The sequence below is a fragment of the Sinocyclocheilus rhinocerous genome, unplaced genomic scaffold (genome assembly GCF_001515625.1).
Source record: "Sinocyclocheilus rhinocerous isolate Xijiao unplaced genomic scaffold, SAMN03320098_v1.1 scaffold1201, whole genome shotgun sequence".
Taxonomy (NCBI): Eukaryota; Metazoa; Chordata; class Actinopteri; order Cypriniformes; family Cyprinidae; genus Sinocyclocheilus; species Sinocyclocheilus rhinocerous.
The window spans coordinates 645,791-666,438 of NW_015654059.1; the positions used below are offsets into that span (position 1 = coordinate 645,791).

Consider the following 20,648-nt stretch of genomic DNA (forward strand, 5'->3'; position numbering starts at 1 on the left):
AACGTGTGTAGGGGAACTCCAAAACGAACATGCTACATAAAAGTTCTACTTCCAAATAGACTGTTTTACTCATTCATGCATAAGGTTGTTTTTTTTTACTTTTGACTATGCAGAGTTTAATAGCTCCTTTTGGATTAAAGGAGGTCTTTTCTTTCTTAAGAGAGAAGAGTCATACAGTACGTCGTGATTTTTTTTTTTTTTTTTTGTAGTTTGTCCCCAACACTTTTTCTTGGTTTTCTCATTTTTATGCATTTCAAAATGTGCTGTGCTAAATTGCACTTAGACAGTTGCTTTTTTTATTTGTTCTCTCCATTTTAAGCCTTTTTTCTCACCTGCCTTATTCTGCCTTATTTGATTTTGTTCTTTAGAGTCATTTGACACTTTAAATTTTTCTTTCTTCAAATAATTTTGAGTCAGTATGTGTCTGTTGGGGTTAGACTCTGGACTCCTTGGATGCTGTTTACCAAGTTTACGAAATAGCACTTTTTGGCTTTCTAAATACCACTTATATAGTAGAAGACCATTTAGTTAGAATAAACATGATGCTAATATTGTCTGTGTAGAAGTATATATTTATGAAACGTATGAATAGTGCACCTTGGTTTTATTAATTTCATCTTTTAACATTCACTTCTAAAAACAAATTCCAGTAATTATTGACACTTAAAGTGGAAAAATTGACCACCAATGATTGTCATTTGCCAAATAAATGTGTACTGTTGTTTGCGCTCTGTTTCTGCCCCAGAACAGTTCTGTTTACAGACATTTGTGTTCCACAAAAGGCTATTTTGATCCTTGGACCAATGGGGGCATGAAAATTAGCCTTTTTTGCTTGTGGTGAATGTTGAAAAAGATGGAAAATCATGGATTTTAAATGCCTTGTTAAAACATTTTATTCTTCTATTTTGAATTATAACACATTCTTCATGCAGAATATGATTATTGTTTCCTGGAAGTTGTTGGTTATAGCATGGAGGGGTGTTGTTGTATTATTTCACTCAGTGTATTTCCCTATTCAAGTTGTTTTACGTTTCAGTCAAATATCTGTTTAGTTGGTTGTAACACACGGTTGTCACAATCACATTTGTTACAGCCACCCAACAGCTGTGTTTAGACTTTGCAGAGGAACAACCACTGTAAATTGGAGTCCAGCTACTCTGAGACTTAAGTGAATATCGTGCTGAATGTGACTGGATGTTTGTTTATCAAACATTTGTATCTGCACTGGATGTACATGTCTGGTAAACTCTTTCCTGCTTTCCTCTGAATAGTCTCCACTGGAGAAGAAATAAACTCTTGAGTTCTTTGTAACATTTATTGCTTATTTTATTTTTTTCCCCTCTCGTGGACATGCTAAAGCAGTGTTATACAATGAAATGAATGCACAAATGTATACAATATACACAATATATTCCAATATATCAGAGTGCACACAGATAGTGTGATGTTTCACTAGAGGGCACCACATGAAGCTTTTAAAAGGGTAACCATGATTTGTAAGGGGTCTTCACTACACTATATGCTTCTAATGCTTATAGGGAAGCTAGTGATTTAAGTAAGTTACTCAGATAGAGAATATAAAGCGACTTGAATCACATGTAGTAGTGTAGAGGAAGTATATACAAGGAAATTTGACACTGAAGAGAACAAAATTACAATTTTTAAACAACTTAATCAGGAAAATAAGTTCACCTGTGTCTATCATTGCATTAAATACCTGCAGTTCAATTTCTGAAGAATCCATATGATCAAGAATTTTGCGCGTGGGTAAAGGATTTCCCTGTGCAGATTTTGCAACTGGTTCATTAATTTGCCGTGTTGACTGCTTGGAAGGGAAGTGAAGTCTGTGTGAACTATGCATCATACATTGCTACACTATTGACAGTAGACAATGGACTTTTTTTTGCCTGTAAAATTTTGCTAATGTGACCACAATTTTAGAAGATTCCAGATCCAGTCACAATCAAACTATTTATTGTCATTCTAAACAAAGTCTAAAAGAGCTTTCCTAACCACTTTCCTTCTCACCTGTTTGCCTGTTATAAATGCTTGAATCAGCCAAAGGAGCACTCCACTTATAGATCGATATTTTATAGCTTTTCATTAAAACTTATTATTGATTGATCTGAATGCAGACTAAAGACAAATGGCATGTAATAGGGCATGTTTTTTTCGATACAGTTCTTCAGAACGTGCTGGAGGGCTATTAATACTAGCTGTTCCTGGCAGTCCAGAGGGATACTCGTGGGGCTGGATACAGTTTCAGCTGCATCTGTGGGTAAAACATCTGTGTCTGTGTACTGAGACGATTGAGACATGATGCACACAATGTTCACTTGTATTGCGTTCGTCAACATACCAGCTACAGTATCAGATACTACATGATTTATGGCCGTTCCGATTTAGGAATCGTTGAGGAATGATATTTACATGTTCAATTTCACTGAATTTTGCACAGAGCATTCAAGCAGCTTTATTTTGTAAGTTTGTCACTCAAATAAATGTATCACTTTTCCCCACTAAATTTTACTGCTTAAGACATAAATAACTTTTAATTTATTTAAAATTATGCATTTTTAAATGCTTCATCCACACCACTAGGTGCCACTAAAGCCAAAGACTACAGCATAGTGCAACATAAAAATGACTGAATGTACCTTTAAGTATCATATTTTTGTACAGGTAAAGAAAAGAAAATATCAGGAGGAGCCATTTACATTACAAAAACACTTTAAAATCAAAATTTAGCCTCAAAATTAAGCTTTTGACTGAGAATTGAGAGGAATGTAAACCTCCAGTAAAATGACCAAGAAGATTTGCTTTGAAGTTCATTCACTCTCAAACCAATGCTTTCATGTTGAGCAGGACACACTTCAAGGCTTCCTTCCAGCAGATCCGACCGCAGCTCGACAACAGACGGTGTCTGCAACTAAAAAGGGCAAGTCTTAATCAAGGCCTGTAATCATAATCCGGAAAGAGTCAGAAGAGGAACAGAGCATGCAGAAGATACCATCCAACCTTCCGGATCTCCAATCTCAGGTTTCACCCCCTTGCTTCATGCCATGGTCTCATATCAGCAAAAACATGGTCATCAGACTCAACTGACACCCTGCTAAAACCGGTGACCATAAAACCCCGAAAACTGGCGCAGTGCCTTGCAGTCGTATTCACTTTCTATGGAGGAAGCCTTGATCTGCGGCAGCTAAAGGTGTCGAAGTCAGCAGCAACTTAGCACTGTCTCACACTATGAATCTGCTGAGCCTCAGTAGCAGGTGTTTCTTAGCTTGTTTCAACAACAACAAAAAAGTCACCTTATACGTAATAATTAGATGTTGCTGCAAACAATCTTGTGGTTCCATTTAGGTCACATTAGAATAAGTTTACATGGGATAAACATTTTTAAGAGGCTGATAATTTAAAGGAAAATCTCTCGGCAGTCGTCCTCCTGTCATCTGAAGCTATCATCGCTCATCACACATATATCAGCCTGTCACCTCTGGCTCAAAGGCCATCGCTATATTAGCTATAAAACATTAGCTCTAGTCACTGGTAGCAAAGTCTCATAGTTTCTAAAAATTTATAATAATAATCTTAAATGGAAGGTTCAGCCCATTTTGTTATAGTTAAATTTTTTTCTTGCATGTCATTTTACCTTTTTAACAGTAATTGAAAAAATAAACTAATTATAAAATATTAAAATGTATTGTTGTTGTCTATAAATAACTAATAATTAAAAAAATCTATATAAAATGATATCTATAAATAAAAACACAAAAAATTAGTCCAGATGACTGTACATATTTTATATTCCTGAGGTCATATAAATGACTTAGATTGTGTTTATTAATACTATATTATTATAAATTATTAATACTATATTTTATTTGTGTATGTGTGTGTGTGTGTGTATGTATGTATGTATATATATATATAGTGTACTATTCTAGTATTTAGTAGTATTTTAAATTAGTTTTATTTGTATTTTAATTTTAATTTACATTTCTTTTTTTTCTTTTTTTATTATACAAGTAAGGAATGTGACAATATTTACAAGTGCCAAATAAATAATCACTTGGACAAACAAACATATATCCAGATAGCTAACATTTCAAGATCATTCTGATAACTCCTGTATGTGTGTGCATGTCATTGTATGTAAGTGTGTGGGAGGAAGCATACAAATCATTGAGTATCTAAAAGATTTATAACAGATATAACAAGTATAACTACAAAAAAAAATGACAAGACTAGAGGAGACAAGTATTGTAAGTGATAATGATGACAAAGATAACTATAACAACAATAATAATAATAATAAGGATTTCATTAAGATTGGGAAAGGGTGGAGGACAGTGAAGGATGCAAGTAATAGTAATGATATTATTAATAATAGTAATAAATTATATATTAATAAATATTTAATAAATTATTAGGGTTGTCCCTGATCCCTCCGTCGCAACAACATATCATAGCTTAATCCCAAGCCCATGTCACGCCACAGCGGGAGTGCCTTGGAAAGATGCTGCGGGGCAACAGGGCCCAAAGCTCTCCCCCCATCCTCCAAAACACCAGCCATCCATGGCCACTACCTGCATGCCACGCTTGTCTCAGATGTCTGTTATTTATTTATTTACATATGTTTTTTAATGTATAGATGTGTATATGTCTCAGCTAATTTGTGATGCATTAAAAAGGTGAGACGTGTAGTGCAGCCCAGGCCAGGGACCCGGCCCACCCACACGGCCCACTTACCCTTTGTATGTGTCTCCCTTTTTTTGTTTTGTTTTTTCTGTTGTTGTTAAAATAACCGCGTCATCCGCAGCTCTTGAACTTGGCACCGGCGCGCAACCGGAGAGGGAGAGATAAGGATTTCATTAAGATTAGGAAAGGGTGGAGGACAGTGAATGATGCAAGTAATAGTAATGATATTATTAATAATAGTAATAAATTATATTATTATATATATTAAATTATATTAATTTACATTTCTGTAATTTTGTATACTTTTGTCATTTTTATTAGTTGTTTTTTTCTTAAATATTTCTGTTAGACCTGTCAAATCAATTAATCGCGATTAATTGCATCCAAAATAAAATTTGTGTTTACATAATATATGTGTATATATGTATATATGAATACACACACATAAATATGAATATATATATATATATACACACATGTAAATATAAAAAAAAATATATATATATATATATGTGTGTAGTATTTTAAATTAGTTTTATTTGTATTTTAATTTTAATTTACATTTCTTTTTTTTCTTTTTTTATTATACAAGTAAGGAATGTGACAATATTTACAAGTGCCAAATACAGAATCACTTGGACAAACAAACATATATCCAGATAGCTTATGTGTGTTTATATATGCATATAAATATACACAGTACACACAATGTAAACACAAACTTATTTTAGATGTGATTAATAAATTTGACAGCGCTAATTTCTATTTAGTTTTAATTTATATTTATTTCAGTTTTACTCTCATTCATTTTAGTACTTAAACTTTTTTAGTCCAATTTTCTTTCAAGTTCTTCATCTAATATTTATATTTAATTTTATTTCAGCTGTATTTCAAAATTATAGTTTTATTTTACAACACTATTTATTTGTCATATTTGTAACTTGATAGTCCAATTCTCGTTCACTTTGGCTGTCCAGAAAATAAGGCAGCCTGGACATTCACTCGACATTCAATGACATGAGGGTGAGTAATCGACATAATTTTGAAGTATCTCTTTAAGATGGAATGTGACCTCACATGCAAGTCAACTACTGTGCCAAAACATTAGTATGTGAATGAGTACGAATTTGTCCCGCTATTACACACACAAGAGTTTTTAAGGTACTATCACACACAGGGGATGGTGAAAGTATTAAGCTGCCTATTAGACATGAGTTTGTAATATGAGCCGATAAACTGAACGGAGACGCTAGCGGGTAAACTCATCAGAGCTTTATTTAGCCATGGGAAAGGCTCTTATAATATTATATACAACTGCACAGAACCGGAGAGTAACTTTAATTGAAGATTCTGAGACTGCTGAAATTTGAGGGCCTAAGGGTTGTCATACCTGAAAACATGATAAATTCCTTGCATGTACCGTCACACACAAGGTGGAACCTGAGCCGATTCCTCAGGAGCCTGACGCCATCTGAACATTGCAGGAATTCCATGCTGACGTTTGGGTGTGAACGGAATGATGATATCTCATCCCACTGGGCCGTCCTTCACTCACATGGCCAGTGCTGGTGCCATTTATTAAGATGGCATATTGCTTACTGTCAGCATTTTCCTCTCATGGGAATCCCTGGCCTTTTCTGCCCTGGCTCGAGGGATTTGCCTGTTTATTGGGTCCATCTCCAAGACTCAATCTGCTGTTACTGATTGCTTGGAAGTGCCTTACTGATTTATGTATTTTTATATCCATGCATATGCAGAGTTATTTTTAATGTCGGGAGGTAACAGTGTTGTAAACTTCATTAATAAAAAAGAGAGATACAGCTGCAAGTTACAACTTGTATCCAACAAAATGGCTAACAGACTTGCTGAAAGAAGGAAAATTACAATTCTACAATTCATGAAATCATAAAATACAGCTAACCATATAATTGTATATCCTCCTTGGTGTAAACAGGCCCTTACACTTGTCAAAATGGTCACTTTCATTATTATATTAAGTTATGTTAATAATGTTAATGAGAACCCCTGATGTAGCGGTTCCTGACTGGCTGTGATGAAAATAAAGTTATCATTAATCATAGTTCTTGTCAAAAATAAATAAACACACAAGCAAGCAAGCAATAGAGAACGACTCATACCAAGCCAGTTGACCCAGACAACTTTCAGCACACAGGTGTCGGAGGTGTGGTGATTCTCACTCTCTCTCTTTCTCCATATCCATCAGCACCAATGAACCTGAGGCATCATCACATTTCTGCTTGGGGCCTCATGGTGTTAGTTGTAAAGTCGTCCAGTGTAACCGCTGCTAATGACTCTTCTTAAGGAGTCGCCCTGTGATCCGCTCAGGTGTCAGTCACGCCAGCATTTTCAAGTTCAAGAGGCCCAGGCTGGAGCAACACTGCGAGAGTTTTTGGATGTAGGAAATAAACAGTTTGGAAGCATTTCTGAATTCGCAAATTACTTGAACAGTTATCATAATTATGAGTAAATGGGTCATTTCTGCAAAAGCCGCAACAATAGGCTATAGGCTTTCACAAACATAAATGTTGACCTAGGCTTTCATAAACATAAATGTTGACCCTTATATATATACAGTGTTGGGGGTAACTCATTACAAGTAACGCGAGTTACGTAATCAGATTACTTTTTTCAAGTAACTAGTAAAGTAACGCCGTCTAGTTCTAAAGTCTTCTTCAAATTACAGGGTCTAACTTCGTGCCACTAAAGTTCAAAACACGCGACGCGCATTGCTTCAGTGTACCAATAAAAGTCAGCCACCCTTTGCTGTCTTCAGCAGTCTGAGTGCTACTATATCTGTTTGAGCTCTCGGCTGAGCATGCTGTCAGAATGACTTCTGTTTCTTTACACCAATAGACTAGTTTAAAAGAGTTTTCCAAACTATTAGAAGGTAGCTTAGTAGCGTTTAGAAGTTAGTTTTGGGCTCTACCTCCGTCAGGCTGGAACTATCCGATCCAAAAAACTGGTGGAGTGGCGGAAAGTCGTGGAGGCACAACAGACAACATTCTCGAGGGGCTAAAATGTCCCGAGAGAACCACGATGAGAGTGTGGACCACGCTGCCCCCTTCCAGGACGTCTGTGAAGTGGAGCCCCCTGACCAGGAGTGCTGCACGCTCGTCACTATCAACATTTCAGGTCTGCGTTTCGAAACGCAAATTAAAACCCTCGCAAGATATCCGAACACGTTACTAGGAGACCCAATTAAAAGGATGCGGTTCTACGACCCGGTGAGGAACGAGTTCTTCTTCGATAGGAACAGACCGAGTTTTGATGCGATCCTGTATTACTATCAGTCTGGTGGGAGGCTTCGAAGACCCATCAACGTGCCGGTTGAGATCTTTATGGATGAAATGAAATTTTACGAAATTGGTGATGACGCCATCGATCGTTTTCGAGAGGACGAGGGTTTGTTGAAAGAGGACGAACCAATGAACGTTCCGTCCAATGAATTTAAGCGTCAAATCTGGCTGCTGTTTGAGCATCCTGACAGCTCTGGTCCAGCCAGAATGATCGCTATAGTATCTGTAATGATCATCCTGATATCCATTGTTATCTTCTGTATAGAAACTTTGCCAGAATTTAGAGAGGATGATCGTGTGTTCAACAACCACCTTGCGCCGAACGGAACGACTGCTGGAAAAAGATCTAGTACATTCACGGATCCATTCTTCTTGTTGGAGACCATCTGCGTCGTTTGGTATTCCTTCGAACTGTTTGTAAGGTTTCTTGCATGCCCAAGCAAGCCCGCCTTCTTCAAAGACATCATGAACGTCATAGATATTGTGGCTATTCTTCCATATTTCATTACTTTGGGTTTGGACCTTAGCGAGGTCCAGTCAAACTCACAACAGACCACGTCTCTCGCCATACTGAGAGTTATTCGCTTGGTGCGCGTCTTCAGGATTTTCAAGCTCTCACGGCACTCCAAGGGTCTCCAAATTCTCGGTCAGACCCTACGAGCGAGTATGCGAGAACTTGCACTGCTGATATTTTTCCTTATCATCGGCATTATTTTGTTCTCCAGTGCGGTGTACTTCGCCGAAGTGGACGACCCGGAATCGTCTTTTACCAGTATCCCAGACGCGTTCTGGTGGGCGGTTGTTACCATGACTACTGTTGGATATGGTGACATGTACCCAGTGACTATAGGAGGCAAAATTGTTGGATCAATGTGTGCTATTGCAGGAGTTCTTACAATCGCCCTGCCGGTACCAGTAATCGTGTCGAACTTTAATTACTTCTATCACCGACACCGAGAGCACAACGAGGAGGAGGAAGTGAAATACACGCACGTAACCTGTGGCCGCACGTTGCCTCTTGTTTGTGACCGAAATAAAAGCGACAGTAAACCCTCGCTAGTGAAATCAGAGCATTCAGACGACGACGACTGGAATTCAATAAGCGTATTAAATTTCAGTCCATCAGAGGAAAATACAGGCAAACTCACAGATGTGTAAGAACACCGAAAAGAGCTCAGCGCGCGCGCATTTATGTGAGTATGACATTAGTCTTGCTGTGTGTATAGTTTCGGCTTTCTTGCTTCTAGATTTCCAATTCTAGATTATGACTGGTTGAACTTTGGTCAGAGCCGTTGTTGGCTAGTTAAAATATGTGACCTCACAGTTGAATTCTACATTAGTGCGCCAAGCTTCCATCCGTTGTTTGGCAACCGTAAACGGCCAGTACACTGAAAGCGCCCGAATAACCAGGTTGAACCTTACGGCATCTCAGAATGTTTACTAACACAAAAAGGCGCGTCGCAGTTCTCCTACTTATGCACTATTCTATACCATTTAGTAGTGTAAATAGTGGGAGTAGTGCGTGTTCACACTGAAAATTCTGAAAAGAAAAGGTGCACTTCAGATAACCCAGTGATGCACTTAAATGGAATGTTGGACACTTCATTTTTTGTACTTGCTATTGGTTTTACTGGAACGTTTAAGATTGTTTTTATTAATGCCATATAATAGAATGATACAATCAGACATTCGATTCAAAAAGAAAGAAAAAATATATAATAAACCAGTCAAATCCATTATGTCGTAAATCAGGACTTAGTTGCTTCTTAATTAAATGTTCTCTATCAGTCCAGAATATTTGTGTAGCCTATATATGATGTTGGGCACTTCATTAGGAATTACAGGAATTACATACGGAAAATGACACACACACACACACAAAAAAAGAAAAGACAAATATACACACATACATGAAGAAAAGCAAAATAGTAAAATTAAAACACCTAAAACCTCAAAAATCTAGCATTATTCTTATTATGTATAAGTCTGGGGGATGAAATTCAGCTATTTAATTCAATAAGAAAACGTGGAAGACAAGACAAAACAAAGAAGAAATATAATATTTTTGTTTGTGAATTAAAGATTTTGCATACAATATAGAAGTTGCTAACTCATTCAAGAGATAAACGATCAGGGTTTTCATAATAAAAAAATGATATCTTTGGCAGAGTAATTAACTCCTATAGGGCTGAAATGAAAGAGCTTAAATCAGCCCAGAATTTATTCGTTTTGTTACAGTTAAAAAATAAGTAGGCAGCTGTTTCTTCTACTACACCACCGAATGAACATGTCTCATCAACATCAGAATCTGAAGAATTAACAGAATACATTTTATGAAGGATTTTAAAAATAGACTTCCTTAACTTTAAATAAACAAAACTTGTCCAGCAGAAGCCAGGCACTTCTCCAGTTTAAATTCACACAAAGGATCCCCAGTAGAATTTGGTCCTCGGATGTTGGACACTTCATGCACTCAACTGTCACAGCTTTCCTTATGTAACGGAGGTGGAGGGGCTATTGGACTCTAAAGTTGGTGACAAAATAACCTTATACAAATCATACACTGGACTGCTGAGTACATAATGCATAATAAAAGTGTATAGTGTATAGTATGCAATTTGGGACAGGACTTAAGCCTACACTTCAGCTGTAAAATTAAATAAAAGTCATATTTTATTTTCAACAGAAATTCATTGGGTTTTTATTAATGGTTTAAGAATAGCAAAATATGTTAGTAGGCCTATTGCTAAAATCATGAACAGGGTATAGGCAAATTATTTGTTCACTTGTCACTCAAAGGACCAACGTGATTTTATGTGTATCGATCTCCCCCTTTCGGCGGAATTGGTTTTTTTTAGAGAGTACTGCATTACAGCCTTGCAGTAAACTCTTTTGAGAACAGATGTCACATTCACTGATAGGTGCATGTCTCATTATCCGTGTCACCACATTGATGTTACTTCTAATTGCAGGAAGAAGCAGCTGTATGAAGACATTTCTTCTCTATAAAGAAGACAGAAGTTGATATTACCTGCATAAACATGCAATTTGTGTGTATTTTTGTCAGTAGCGGTCCGTCAGAGGCTATGTGTTTAAAAGGAACAAACAGACGAACTGATACAATTAACTTTTTCAGTTTACCCATAAATGTGCATAATGCATATGTTGTGAATATTTTTATTACGCGGAAGCTCTGGTGAGTTTTAGAATCAGAATCAGAATCAGAATGAGCTTTATTGCCAGGTATGTTTACACATACGAGGAATTTGTTTTCGTGACAGAAGCTTCCACAGTGTAACAGAATGACAGTGACAGAACAAAAAACACAGATAATAAAAAAATAGAACAAGTAAATAAGGAATAAAAATATATAAATTGACAGTTGTATGTGCAGGTATATTACAATAGACAGTTTTTGTATGTACAGGTACTGTATATTATGTGCAAATTTGAGGTGTAGACTGAGTATGTGTGTTAGATAAATAAGTGTATGAGTGAATAAATAGTGTGTGTTCCACAGTTATTGTTAAGTGTTCATGAGATGGATTGCCTGAGGGAAGAAACTGTTCCTGTGTCTGGTCGTTCTGGTGCTCAGTGCTCTGTAGCGTCGACCACTGCACGGATGTTACAGGAGGCAGACAGCATTATTACTAAACTGACCAATCAGATTAGACATTACTTCCGTCCAAAATGCGAAATGAGGCTAATAAAATTCGCTTCTTCCCGCATTTAACCAATCGTCAGAGAGGCAAGCATTCAAACCAATCAGATTTCAGTTTCACGTTATTGCGTCATCAAGCCTGCTTGTTGTCGGACAACAGGTGAACAGAAACTAGCCAAAATATCTATTAATTACAAATGAATGAAAGATGAGACTGAATGACAGGACGATATACACATTTACCAAAATGAAGGAGCGAATGATTGAATTCACACAGGTGAGTTAATGTTAGAAAGAATGGGGCTCTCCGTTCGTGTAAGAAAGTTTGAAATGGTCATAAAGTAGGCTACAGTATTTGCGTATGTGCATGTAGTCTGTACATGGCACTGAGAAATTTTTATTCATTATTGTGATTATAAAGCTATTAATTATCAAGGCTATTTTTATATCGAATGTATAATTTCTGTATGTAAGCATAATTATCAGTAAATATATAAATAGGCATATTGGTTCATCGATCACCTATTAATTTACAAATCCTCCTCTCAAAACCTCACAGGCCGCTACTGATTTTTGTAATATATTGTAATATATTTGTAATCTAGAACTTATTTACATATTATTTATCAAATGTTTTAAGCTTTGTTTAAGTCTTCATTATGTCATTGCCTTGTGAGATATTGTTCTTAAATATCTCTATAATCTCTGCCTTGTGTAATCTGTGTGCTTTAAACATGCAAGAGTTGTACTTTGCATATGTTGCCATTTCTCAGGATAAAATGTAAGTATATGGTCTGACACTAGATGCTTGTTACCTTAACATCTTGTGGTAACCTGCCCACGTGACAGCATCAGACCATGTGAACAAGCTATTTTTCTAACACATTAATGAGGCATGAATTGTTCATTTATTTTTGATAAATAAATATTTTGTCACATTCATAATTAAACGTTGTTTGTATCATTTCTCTTGATAAATTAAGTTTTAAAGGTTTTCTGTAAAGTAAAACTTTACATTATGGATTGCAGACCTGAGTGACATGACTGAGTGATCCAAAGTATTGTCCTGTGAAAGATGTTTTCTTTTGTAGTTGTTTATTACAAAATACATGCTGATGGTGAAAAATTTTTTTCTACTGTGGCATTGTAGCATGTTACTTTGAATCATATTGCTCACCACCAGACGTATCTGGGGGTAAAAAGCTCATTGGATGTCCTGCATCATTTACTATAGCAATGGCCCAACAAACACTTCCAATTTAACTAAATTGTGCTTAGTGGATGTCCTTTTTAAAAAGCTTTTGAAGTTGAGGCATGCAATTATACTATGTCTCCAAAAATCAAGATAAAGTAATACGGTCATGGTCAGTTTAAACAGAGCGATGAAGCACTTACAAGACTGTACTTAATTACTCCATCAATAATGTATAACAGGTGGGATCTGTGACACTTCAGACAGCTCTGATTAATGACTACTGATGCATTTACGTTGATTGAACTAATCGCTACTCACCAAAAGTAGCCTACATGGGGAAGTTATTGAACGGCAAAGTGAGGGGAGGAAAGGTCTGCCCATTTCTTATTTATGATATTTAGCAGTTAAGAGTTCACTCACTCCAGCTGCTGTTCTAACAGTGCCTCATAATGAAAACTAGGCCTAGTGCTTGTACTCTGTTTGGCTGATGGACATATTCAGGAGATCAACTTGATATATGTTTAATGTAGGTAGCTAACAATTTACCAAGTTCATAAGTCATCCTGTATAGCTCATATTTATTTTGTTTGTTTTTTTAATTCAAGCTTTTCCCTCTCTGAATTAAGTCACGAGTTCTTTTACATGTTCCTGACACTAATGGGTGGATTTCATGCACCGATCATTCATTCTGGTGGTGTTTGTATCGGTTTGATGATGTTTGTGCGCCACCTACTGGTAAACTGGAGGAAACATCACCGTCCGCAAGCATAAAAAAAAAGATTTTGTGTTACTACATCATCATCAGAATTATATTCGATTGTTTCATATTTAAATACATATATAGTTCAATGATGTGTATTAAATCCATAAAACGTATTAAGTTTAAACGTTTCTGTGCTGAACATATTTTAAGTTACTTAAGTTATTTTTGGGAGGCTTAAAGTAAAAACATGGCTTTATAAAATAAAATGAAAAAATAAAACGTCAAATTGTGAACATTCTGAAATGCTGACGTAAAAAAAGCATATACAGTGTTTTAAAATATCAATATTTAAATATTAAAAATATATTAAAAATATTATTTCTTAAAACATTATTGTCTGCTAAACTAAAGTAAAACGTCACATTTTGATTTTTAATGTGTTTTAATGTACGTTTTGTTCAATAAAGGGTAAAAGGAGTAACCCTAGGAAAAGCCATATCTGAGAACATTACAAAAGCAATACCTGAGGAATATTCATTGCTTAAAACTGTATGAAAACGATTATATTTCAAGGTGTAAAGGAAAAGAATAGTACTGCTTACTTAATGGCTAAACCACGTTTTAGAATCATTAAATCATATTTTTGTGGAAATTTGTAGGCCTATAACTTTTCTACGAACATGAATGCAAGCATTGCATTTAGCTATAAGTTGGCACATGTCAGCTGCATCTTAAAAAACATGTCGGGCATCATTAACCTGCATGTCAGTGGTATATTCTTGATAAAATTGTCAATTATACAGAGTGATTTCCCCACCATTCTAAATGACAGAAATGATGTTGAAATAAGTGACTCACAAATTCAAACATTCAAACGTTTCAAGAAAAAAAAATTCCTGGTAATTCTAAAGGAAAATGAAAGTGAGATTTATAAAAACAAACTGCCTATATAATCAGCCTATGCTGGAAAACGCTCTAACCGAGTGTGCTGCAAAAATCGCCGTCCGTCCGAGCACATACACCCACCCACGTTATTCTATAAATATTCCAACCCCCGCACGATCTAGTCTCAAACAGCACGCATGGAGCTGTGCGGCGTTTTAACTCTTTTGGGTGGAAAAAAGTCGCAGTATTCCACGACAAAGAGCTCTTTAGGGAAGTCGTCTTTTTATTGTGGTTATTGGTTAGTGTGGTCAGTTAAAGTATCTGTGCACATTAGTGCTCGGCGAATCAGATACTGGGCCAGTGTTGTTGGCACATAAATGCTCTCGCGCATTGCGTGGACAAGCACTTGTGGCCACGCGCGGTCTGCATTGCGTCGAAACCCCTCCCCCATACTGTCCTACCCCCCTCTCTCGCTCCGCGTTCTCCCATGTGCAATACAGTGCAACAATATGTTGGGCATGATTAAGGAATTATTCCCTCTCCCCTTATTGATCCCCCCTTTAAGAAGCCTTTCGCATCCATACCCCCGTCAGTGTGTCCAGATAAAACAGACTGCTCGTCATCTTGTCTACTTGTAAGAGGGAAATTTTGCTGATGCAGTAATGTCTGGAAATGGTATGGTTCGCTTTTGCCCCCTTAATGTATCTCCCGCCTGAACTGAGCTGCAGCATTACAATTTCTCATGCAGTATAAGCCATTTACACCAAGGTGCCGCCGCACGAGCAGGAGTGGAGGGAGGACGTTGCGGCTACATGTTTTTTTTTAGCCTTTTTTCCTGCTTTTTGTCTTTTAGCACACGTTTAAATTTAATGTGAAGCTTTGTAATACATCTCAAAGCCATTTCTTTCATTATAGCATCGCTTGCGAATGTCGTGAATAATTTCCGTTATGGATGTGATATTTATGGAAAGCAACCGAACAGTTTGAAAGTGAGAAGATGTGAAGAGCCTTTTACAAGCGTATTTTCTACAACAAAAGGGAATCGAAGGTGCATTACTGACAGGAGACTGCTGGCAGAAGACGCATTCCTTCAGTAGCGAGGTGAGCACTAAAAATGCCTGAATACGCCTGAAGTGAAAGTCATTTTCATGTTTTTCTATTTATTTACTGAAACTTACATATAAGCAATTCAGTAATATGTTTCCCTATATAGTGAGAAGTAGACTGCATGTATGTGGTGATGGAGTAAAAGTGACACTGTCCTGTCACGTCTTTTCAATAACCTAATTGAGCATAATGATTCAGAATTGTGCTCTTAAGGCTATGCATTTCTGTCATTTATACATACAGTAACATGTAAATAAATAAATAAGTAGTGTGAACTTGCTGAGCTAGCAAATATCGCTGCTGTTCGATCCATTTTTCTCTGACTCGGTGACAGAGGCAGCTGTAGTGGATGCAGCGGAAAGGAGCGATGCTCGAATCAGTGACAACCGCAGTGGGGCCACACTGAGGAAAGACCAAGTTATACCCTATACCCAGGGATCGAGATAGATTTGAGGGTCTGGAAACGGAGAAAAGGAAGGAAAGCTACGCCTTTGGGAGAGCAGTTGGATGTCTACTCAATTAAATTAACTCCTGCGGAGCTCCATCTTTGACCTGCAGGATGACAGTCGTGGCTGGGGACAACATGGACGAGACCTCTGCCGTGCCGGGGCATCCGCAGGACACATACCCCCCTGACCACGACGATCACGAATGCTGTGAACGGGTGGTCATCAACATAGCCGGGCTGCGCTTTGAGACCCAGCTCAAAACTCTTGCCCAGTTTCCAGAGACTCTGTTAGGTAACCCAAAGAAGCGAATGCGGTATTTCGATCCCTTGAGAAACGAGTACTTCTTCGACAGAAATCGTCCAAGCTTTGATGCCATCCTCTACTACTATCAGTCTGGGGGAAGACTGAGAAGGCCTGCAAACGTCCCGTTGGATATGTTCTCAGAAGAAATTAAGTTCTATGAACTTGGGGTCGAGGCGATGGAGAAGTTTCGTGAAGATGAGGGCTTCATTCGCGAGGAAGAGCGGCCTTTACCGGAGCGTGAGTTTCAACGGCAAATCTGGCTTCTGTTCGAGCATCCTGAAAGCTCGGGGGGCGCCAGAGGAATTGCTATTGTGTCCGTTATGGTCATTTTAATTTCCATTGTCATTTTCTGTTTGGAGACATTACCTGAACTGAAAGAGGACCCTGGGGGGCGAATGCACACTATAGGCAACACCACCTTCTACTACAAACCAAACATCTTGACCGATCCCTTCTTCATCATAGAGACCCTCTGCATCATCTGGTTCTCATTCGAACTGATAGTGCGCTTTTTTGCTTGCCCGAGCAAAGCAGCCTTCTTTAAGAACATGATGAACACCATAGACATTGTAGCCATCATTCCCTACTTCATCACGCTGGGTACAGAGTTAGCAGAGGAAAAGGACGGAAAGGAGGCAAAGGGAGAGCAGGCAACATCACTGGCCATCCTCAGGGTGATCCGTCTGGTCAGGGTGTTCAGGATCTTTAAGCTGTCCAGACACTCCAAAGGCCTTCAGATTTTGGGACAGACCCTGAAAGCCAGTATGCGAGAGCTTGGATTGCTTATTTTCTTCCTCTTCATTGGTGTCATATTGTTCTCCAGTGCTGTGTATTTCGCAGAGGCAGAGGAAAAAGAGTCCTACTTCACCAGCATCCCAGATGCGTTCTGGTGGGCGGTTGTGTCGATGACCACCGTAGGCTATGGGGACATGGTGCCGGTGACTATAGGGGGCAAGATCGTGGGTTCCCTATGCGCCATCGCTGGTGTGCTGACCATCGCCCTCCCCGTGCCTGTCATCGTGTCCAACTTCAACTATTTCTACCATAGAGAAACCGAAGGAGAGGAGCAGGCCCAACTCCTCAACGTGAGCAACCCGAACATTGCCTCTGATTCCAACTCCAGTCGTCGCAGCTCCTCAACCGTCAGCAAGTCTGAGTACATGGAGATAGATGGAGACATAAACAACAGCATCGACAACTTCAGAGAGGCCAACCTCAGAACTGGCAACTGCACTATCCCTAATCAGAACTGTGTGAACAAAAGTAAGCTGCTAACCGATGTCTAGAGACACAGTAGAAAATTCAGTCACATATATATGAATGCTTACTTTACCTCCTCTCGTGAGCCCTTGCAATGCGAATATCTCTACAATGCAGACGAAAGAAAAACACTACACCAAAACATATAGAACATAACTGCAGCAGATGAGACCGATGATTCAGTTTATACTTAGTCTAATACATTTCCAAAGAGGATGATTGAGGAAAAAAAGCCTCTTCGAGCACCTAGCTAACGTCCACAGGCATTGAAGGACTCTCGATGACGGGATTACTTAAACATCACGCATGGACTGCAGACTACATTTCAGCAAGCTGCACACTGCATCCGGGAAAGTGCATAAAAGACCAAGTGCAGTGTTCAGTGGACGCCTCGACCGTAGGTGGTCTTCCCCAACTGACCAGCAAAGCACCTTATATGAACAAGACTTATCTTCTGCTGGGATGCTATGGAGGCCAAGGTCATCGCCTCATGGACATCCGCATTGCTGCTATTTTCCAGCAGATGCTGTAATTTAGATATCACCAAGTGATTAAATGCCATGCCCTTTAGATATAAGACAGCACAATGCCGAAAGAGGAGCCTCATAGTTAGCATGTTTTGATTATCCTCATTTTGATACTGGCATGCGTCGGACATTACCTCATGGTGATAGGAAATCCATTCCTGTTTTGCTTTTCGTTTGCGTTCAGTTCCATCAGCTCCCCTCTCCATCGACCTCCTCTCATTTGTCACCATGAAAAGTGCACTAGTGTGTCATGATTTGAGATGCTCATCATTTAGGTGTATTTAAAGACTGAATGTTTAACCTTACGGGAAACAGAATCTTAATGATATCATAGCATGTCAAAAGAACCTGCATTATGGCCTAATCAACTAAGGTACTGTGTATCCTAGTATATTTAATGCATGACATCGGTATAATACAGCTTGTTGCAATTGAGATACCTCATAAGGGTGTCGTTGTTACAATCAGGGAAACTAGGGACGTCGATTCCTTGACATTTTCTGAAATGTGACAAAATATATATGCAAGCCCCAACGCTGGGATGCAAACTTTTCAATCTAAAAAGTAGTCAAAGACAGAAAAAAGAACTATCAAGATACTATCAAATGCATATACTCATACTAAGCGCACCTGTAAAAAAAAATTATAATAATATAACTTTAATAGTGCAGTGCATGGGCATTCTCTCTCTCTCGAGGAAAAAAAAAAAAAGAAAACTATGGGCAATTATACTTCACGCTTCCATTTTGCGATCAAATTTAGGATTTACGGTATTAAAAATTGCTTAATTTATCTTAGCAGGATGCAAAAGAGATCATGGCTCATATTAGTTGCTAGTGCCTTTGACCCTCTCAGCAACCAGACAGGTGAAAGTGCCTCTGAGTAACTGGAGTTTTAGGCAGGGCAAGGGAACAATATCTGCTCTAGAACTGTCATAATGTATACTGAGGCTGGTCATTACAGTGTATCCAGAGTGCTTTTCATTTTCATTGTTGTTCTTTTGAACGTGACACATGGTTGTCAGGCACAAATGCTAACCTTTTCTGTGTTTTCATATGACAGCTGAGCTTGAATATGAAATTGGACATACGACTTTCACACCATGGGACCTTTTAGAGTTTTCAATCTGCCTTTCATTGTGGTTTTGATTATGTTGTGCCATAATAAAGATTCTACCTCAGTGAGGTCGCCGCACAGCTCACTGCAGAGCAGAACACGAGAGTACATAACAGCCTGTGAAGTGTGATGATACGTCAGAAATAATACACTTAGAGTACCCCAGAATTAGCCTTTTTTTCAAGCACTTAAAACAAACGCAACAATGCGACTGCCCCTGACCCCTCGGATCTGAAACGCTCCCTTGCTAAGCACAATCAACATTCATTTGGTTCTGTTTTTGATGGTTTGTTATCACAGTGCTTTTTTTACAAGAGAGAGATCTGGGGAGAGAAAACAGCACAGGCTTTCATATACCACAGGGTACAAAGTACACAACCGTTTACATTGTTAAAAATGAGCAAAATCTGTCATTTTGAAGTAATGATAGTCGTCTAAAAGAAATGTTACTTAATGTTAAAAGTCATGCTTAGCCCATTAAGGCTATATTAAGCCTGCAGGTACTGTAAAGAACAAATTTTAATGCAGACCTAATTGATGTGTACTGATGACTTAAACATTGATGTGAAATCTTGTGTTCATGGTAATGTGGGCCATTCAGTGCATAGCGCTACATTTTTCATTTTCACGTTCCTTGATAATTAAAAAACACTTTAAAATAGCCGCGATTAAATGAGTCTGTTTGGGGTAATTTCATTTAACAAACACAAGCAAGTCTGCCAGACCAGCTCGTAAACAAGTTGCCAGATCATGTGATCTTTATTGATCCGTGAGGTGTGATTGCAATCAAAAGCAAACAGCAGTATTTTACTTTGGGCCGTTTGCTATAACACTAACAAGGGTTTAAGTCACATCTGCCGCAGCTCCGTGTCAGGAAGAACTATTCAGGGTTTTATTAATCTGCTTTTTGCTTATAAGTCATAACATTGCTTCAAAAAAATGGGCTTAGCAAGCTAAACAAATCATTGTGTTACTTTTTATCTAGAATTAAAGAATTAACATGCATGATTTTCATGCAACTTATTTTATCACAACAATTTAATTTAATATGGCAAATGGAACAATTGTTAAATAAGGACTAACTGTTTCTACTGGGCATGTGAGCTTTGATCAAACCCTATGGTGCTATGCATAATCCTGTATTTAATAACTACACCATAAATCATAGCAATAGGGATTAAGTGTATTGCAGGACTGTCCAGAATGCTAATTTTTATATTCACCAAGGGCTGTGGCAAACTTTTGATAAGAATAGAAATTTAAACCTATTATAATGCAAGAGAAAAAATAATTACCACCAGAGAGTTGGCAAAATTCATATTTCATGTACTTTGTTGACGGACTATATTTAGAAGAAAAATGTCCTCTTAACAATATTGCTTCCTTTTCCCTATTGAAGCAAATTACTGTATGTTAATAGAAGT

General features: G+C 37.9%; 2 protein-coding genes across 2 annotated transcripts; both read left to right on the forward strand.

The window, feature by feature from the left end:
• Window positions 1-7,519: 7,519 nt before the first annotated feature.
• On the forward strand, window positions 7,520-11,244 carry LOC107716695 (shaker-related potassium channel tsha2-like). The gene is made up of 2 exons (XM_016523208.1): window positions 7,520-9,211; window positions 10,991-11,244. The coding sequence occupies exon 1, from the start codon at window positions 7,740-7,742 to the stop codon at window positions 9,174-9,176; it is 1,437 nt and encodes a 478-aa protein (XP_016378694.1). The 5' UTR covers window positions 7,520-7,739; the 3' UTR covers window positions 9,177-9,211; window positions 10,991-11,244.
• A 4,021-nt stretch (window positions 11,245-15,265) lies between these two features.
• LOC107716696 (potassium voltage-gated channel subfamily A member 1-like) lies at window positions 15,266-19,905 on the forward strand. The gene is made up of 2 exons (XM_016523209.1): window positions 15,266-15,563; window positions 15,904-19,905. Exon 2 carries the CDS (start codon window positions 16,129-16,131, stop codon window positions 17,605-17,607), a length of 1,479 nt encoding a protein of 492 aa, XP_016378695.1. The 5' UTR covers window positions 15,266-15,563; window positions 15,904-16,128; the 3' UTR covers window positions 17,608-19,905.
• The last annotated feature ends 743 nt before the right edge of the window (window positions 19,906-20,648 follow it).